General features: G+C 45.3%; 1 protein-coding gene across 1 annotated transcript; it reads right to left on the reverse strand.

The window, feature by feature from the left end:
• Window positions 1-985: 985 nt before the first annotated feature.
• Window positions 986-4514, reverse strand: LOC122941264 (gastrula zinc finger protein XlCGF17.1-like). Its single transcript, XM_044298359.1, has one exon. It carries the CDS (start codon window positions 4219-4221, stop codon window positions 3097-3099), a length of 1125 nt encoding a protein of 374 aa, XP_044154294.1. The 5' UTR covers window positions 4222-4514; the 3' UTR covers window positions 986-3096.
• Between the last annotated feature and the right edge of the window lie 1558 nt (window positions 4515-6072).

The raw sequence follows: 6072 nt of genomic DNA on the forward strand, positions 1-6072 counted from the left end.
GATATATGTGTCCCTATGCACTTTGTTTTATTAGATTGGGCTTGAAAGTCTTAAACAGTTCTAACATGATGTGGAGGATGAGCCGACGTCAGCGCCAGTAACTCCTGGGGGCCACTCCACGTCTTTAGCTGGGTGGTGCAGCGGGCAGTAAATTGTGATGTGGGAAATAACCCATCCTGTCATTTCTTGTAATTGACACTGGACTGCTTGCCCTTAAAGGACGGGACCTCCTTCCTCCGGACTGCTCGGCGGGTTACCTCAGAGCTCCGTAATAGGTGGCGCCTCTCATGTATTACCGTTACATACCACACGTATTAAATGTGCTACATAAAGCACCTGGTTTTGATGTGAAGAAGTCACAATTTTGCAAGCTTGTAACATGCGGACCTCAGTCGCAGATAGATCTCCTTACTGTCCCACTGCCAAGTCCTCACCTGGTACGCACTGAACACGGCGACCGGGACATTCATGGGGGTTTTGTGGAAAAAAGAGGCACTTCTATGCATCGGAGCCGAAGCGGAAGATCGTCGGGATAGCTTCAGAGTTCTGTTTCCTTATTGGCACATGCTAAAGACAGCGCGTTTCGGAAGCAGAGAGCCTCCTTCGTCAGGTCAGTAAGAACATGATAACAAAGTAACCCAAATTTAAAAACCAGTTTGGCGCACAATAAGCGTAACACAACTATAAGCGTAACACACGTGTAACGTAAAACATCAATGTCCTCTTCGATTTATTTACTACATGTTTCTGGAGCCTACAGTGTCTCCGACTACAGTCAGGGGAAGTGTAAGGACCCCCCACGTGTCAGTATTTTTCATCATTTAATCCACCGGATCTACTGTACATTCTAACCGTATAAAAAAAGAGAAATCATATGAAACTGAAGAAAAACACTTCACACATTGACTTTACAATAATTTATTAAAGAAAAAAAAAAATTACAGATCTGATTGTTACATCAGGAGATGTCATCAGTCTACTTCTCACTGCAGTACCTTAGACTGGGTGGTCACGTAGTCGCCGTGGGGCAATGGCTGTAGCTGTGAGGTATCCGCTCCTTTCTGGTCTTCTGAAGTGTCATAATGACTCTCCACCTGACACAGCGTCTTATCTGTGCGCAGGGGGTCAATAACTCTCCACCTGACACAGTGTCTTCTCTGTGGACAGGGGGTCAATAACTCTCCACCTGACACAGCGCCTTATCTGTGGGCAGGGGGTCAATAACTCTCCACCTGACACAGTGTCTTATCTGTGGACAGGGGTCAATACTCTCCATCTGACACAGCGTGTCTTCTCTGTGGACAGGGAGACAACGACTCTCCACTTGACACAGCGCCTTATCTGTGGGCAGGGGGTCAATGACTCTCCACCTGACAAAGCATCGTCTGTGTTGGCAGGGGGTCATTTTATCCATTCATTCCTATGATATAGAAGCCTAAATGTGAGTCTCAAAGGAATGAATTCAGAAACTGACTTCCTGTCCATCTATAAGATGCTGTGTCAGGTGGGGAGTCAGAGGGTCTGCTGGGGTCACATGTGAACCCTGCCACACGCTTTGCAGTCCGCCAATTAAATACCAGTGGATCAGGCCATTGTTAGGGCATATTCACACAGCCGATTTGTAGCAGAAATTCTGTTCCACACATCTAAATGGGGTTGTTTCTGCTGCAAGACACATTCAGATGAATGAGACCGATACAGACATTTCAGTGACAAACCCGCAGTGTGCAAGTATATTCTAGAAGGACTGTGTCTAACCTAAATCTCAACCTTCGATTGGCTCTTTGTAGATGAAAGGTGTGACGTCACCATGTCTAGATCCTGAGCCCATCATGAAGTGTTAGTCTACAAAGTGAAGATGGCCACACAACTGGATATCGGTCATTCCACTGAAAACCATCTACACGAGACAATATGCAGCAGCCGCCACCACTACTGATGTCTACTAAACCTAAATTCAGAGAGCGTGAGTTTTGCCCATGAACAACTAGGCAAACAAAAGGACTTCTGGAACAATCTGCTATGGAAAGAAGAAGAACATTTCACAAGAATCCATGAAGAATGTTTGAATTCACAGGAACAATTCAGCATCACTGCTCTAACAGTAAAGAAAGGGAAGGAAATGAGCCCTTAACAAGCTCCGCCTCTGACGCCACCAGATGTAAGGCAGCTATCCTATAAGTCAATGTCCAACCCTTTAAAATAGGCCTTGAGACATGACTCGGATATTAAATAAGCCAGTGTTTTATCTGCAGACAGCTGTTTCAGGTTGATTGCCCCTCACCAGTGCAGAGAAGAGAGAACTGGGATAACTGGGTGTTTAACTGCTCTAACAGTAAACAAGGCTCTTCTTCACTTCCTAATATCCACCATACTCTTCCTCTACTGTCTTTTTGTAATGTTGTGACAACTAACCTTCCATCTGAAGTGAAAGGTAGCCTCAACTCTCATCACAATCCTGGCAGCAAATTCGTCCACTTCCAATCAGCCCTCCGAGTCAATGCAAAAATCACAGCATTTCAGTTTGTCGTCCTGAAGAATCTGTAGTCAGTATGGCTTACAAAGCAGATGTTTTTGGAAGATACACCATGATGTTTGTGGCATTTGTTGTTCCATACTAGTCAGCTTGGTCAACTTTCTAGAACTTTGCCCATACATGGCTCGAATCCTGTTCACTTCCTTGGGTGGCCTGGACTTCTCTATGACATAAACAACCAGTGGTTTCGAATTGATTCACTCAATGTTAAATGCATTTTCGATGCAAAGCACAATTACCGGAAAATGTCACTGTCCCATCACAGCAGACAACGTTCTTGTCTTTTTTCTTGCTGTAATGTCACCATCTTAAACCTTTCACCTTGTTTATACAGGTTTAAAGTAAACTATGGGAGAGATTCCTAAAATCTGTCTAAAAGAAAACTGACTTTGTTGTCAATAGCATCCAATCAGAGTTCAGTTTACATTTTTCAACAGCATAATTTGTTTACTTTAACTATTCTTTTTGAATCACCCAGTATAATTCGGTAGATCCACAATAGGTCCACTCAAAAAGAAACCCTGTTTTTGCCCATTAAATATCTGCAGAACTATGGAGCATTAAAATGATTTCTCTCCTGCGTGACTTTTCTGATGAATCCTAAGTTTGGTTTTAGTAATAAAACATTTCCCACATTCTGAACATGAATATGGCTTCTCTCCTGTGTGACTTCTCTCATGTCTAACAAGATTTGCTTTATCTGTAAAGCATTTCCCGCATAGTGAGCATGAATACGGCTTCTCCCCTGTGTGAATTCTCTGATGTGTAACAAGACTTGATTTTTCTGTAAAACGTTTCCCACATAGTGAACATGAATACGGCTTCTCTCCTGTGTGACTTCTCTGATGTGTAACAAGATATGATTTATTTGTAAAACATTTCCCACATTCTAAACATGAAAATGGTTTCTCTCCTGTGTGAATTCTCTCATGTGAAACAAGATGGGATTTATTTGTAAAACATTTCCCACATTCTAAACATGGATATGGCCTTTCCCCTGTGTGAATTCTTTCATGCGTAATAAGATTAGATTTTTCTGTAAAACATTTTTCACACACTGAACACGAATATGGCTTCTCTCCTGTGTGACTTCTCCGATGTGTAACAAGATATGATTTATTAGTAAAACATTTCCCACATACTGAACATGAATACGGCTTCTCTCCTGTGTGACTTCTTTCATGTGTTACAAGATGGGACTTTTTTGGAAAACATTTCCCACATTCTTTACATGAATATGGCTTCTCTCCTGTGTGAATTCTTTCATGTATAAGAAAACTAGATTTTTCTGCAAAGCACTTCCCACATACTGAACATGAATACGGTTTCTCCCCTGTGTGAATTCTCTCATGTGTAATAAGGCTTGATTTACCTGTAAAACATTTCCCACATTTGGAACATGAATATGGCTTCTCTCCAGTGTGAATTCTTCTGTGAGTAAAAAGACCTGAGCTGTAAGTAAACTGTTTTCCACATTCCCCACACTGAAACCTTTTGCCCCCTTTCTGCCCCGCACTTGTGGTAACAATCTGTGATCGATCAGGAGAAGATTCCTCATGATTAGGAGGATTATCTGACAGATCTGCACTGTGAGGTCCTGGATAAACATTACAGGTATAGTAGATTTCTCCTGGAGAGTGTGACAGGATATCTTCATCTTCTTCTTTATAATCCAGTAATAACATGAAGTTCTTACCGGGGGTTTCTGTAAGGATAAAAAATGGATTTGAAAAATTGAAGTTGAAAAATGTATAATATTTCCAATGCGATGGAAACACATGCTAAAAGTCCTGTATATATTTCCCACTCCTTTAGAATTAACGCCTCTTTCTAGCTAAATAAAATGCCACATAAACTGCACGTGTGACTCCAGCCTTATAAAGTTGTGTATAATGGAATTACAATTTTAGCTGCAGTCCAGCACCACCAATATACTGGGAACCCTGCATGGAATAGCGCTCAGCTGCAGTCCTGCACCACCAATATACTGGGAACCCTGCATGGAATAGCGCTCAGCTGCAGTCCTGCACCACCTATATACTGGGAACCCTGCATGGAATAGCGCTCAGCTGCAGTCCACCACCACCTATATACTGGGAACCCTGCATGGAATAGCGCTCAGCTGCAGTCCAGCACCACCTATATACTGGGAACCCTGCATGGAATAGCGCTCAGCTGCAGTCCACCACCACCTATATACTGGGAACCCTGCATGGAATAGCGCTCAGCTGCAGTCCAGCACCACCTATATACTGGGAACCCTGCATGGAATAGCGCTCAGCTGCAGTCCAGCACCACCAATATACTGGGAGCCCTGCATGGAATAGCGCTCAGCTGCAGTCCAGCACCACCAATATACTGGGAACCCTGCATGGAATAGCGCTCAGCTGCAGTCCAGCACCACCAATATACTGGGAACCCTGCATGGAATAGCGCTCAGCTGCAGTCCAGCACCACCTATATACTGGGAACCCTGCATGGAATAGCGCTCAGCTGCAGTCCAGCACCACCTATATACTGGGAACCCTGCATGGAATAGCGCTCAGCTGCAGTCCAGCACCACCAATATACTGGGAGCCCTGCATGGAATAGCGCTCAGCTGCAGTCCAGCACCACCAATATACTGGGAACCCTGCATGGAATAGCGCTCAGCTGCAGTCCTGCACCCACCAATATACTGGGAACCCTGCATGGAATAGCGCTCAGCTGCAGTCCAGCACCACCAATATACTGGGAACCCTGCATGGAATAGCGCTCAGCTGCAGTCCACCACCACCTATATACTGGGAACCCTGCAAGGAATAGCGCTCAGCTGCAGTCCAGCACCACCAATATACTGGGAACCCTGCATGGAATAGCGCTCAGCTGCAGTCCAGCACCACCAATATACTGGGAACCCTGCATGGAATAGCGCTCAGCTGCAGTCCAGCACCACCAATATACTGGGAACCCTGCATGGAATAGCGCTCAGCTACAGTCCAGCACCACCAATATATTGGGAACCCTGCATGGAATAGCGCTCAGCTGCAGTCCAGCACCACCAATATACCGGGAACCCTGCATGGAATAGTGCTCAGCTGCAGTCCACCACCACCAATATACTGGGAGCCCTGCATGGAATAGTGCTCAGCTGCAGTCCACCACCACCAATATACTGGGAACCCTGCATGGAATAGTGCTCAGCTGCAGTCCAGCACCACCAATATACTGGGAACCCTGCATGGAATAGCGCTCAGCTGCAGTCCTGCACCACCAATATACTGGGAACCCTGCATGGAATAGCGCTCAGCTGCAGTCTACCACCACCTATATACTGGGAACCCTGCATGGAATAGCGCTCAGCTGCAGTCCAGCACCACCTATATACTGGGAACCCTGCATGGAATAGCGCTCAGCTGCAGTCCAGCACCACCAATATACTGGGAGCCCTGCATGGAATAGCGCTCAGCTGCAGTCCAGCACCACCAATATACTGGGAACCCTGCATGGAATAGCGCTCAGCTGCAGTCCCTGCACCACCAATATACTGGGAACCC

The sequence above is a fragment of the Bufo gargarizans genome, chromosome 6, assembly GCF_014858855.1.
Source record: "Bufo gargarizans isolate SCDJY-AF-19 chromosome 6, ASM1485885v1, whole genome shotgun sequence".
Taxonomy (NCBI): domain Eukaryota; kingdom Metazoa; phylum Chordata; class Amphibia; order Anura; family Bufonidae; genus Bufo; species Bufo gargarizans.

Bases quoted from the DNA above. Each gene is read 5' to 3' on its own strand.
- LOC122941264 (XM_044298359.1), bottom strand. From the start codon at position 4,221: ATGTTATTACTGGATTATAAAGAAGAAGATGAAGATATCCTGTCACAC.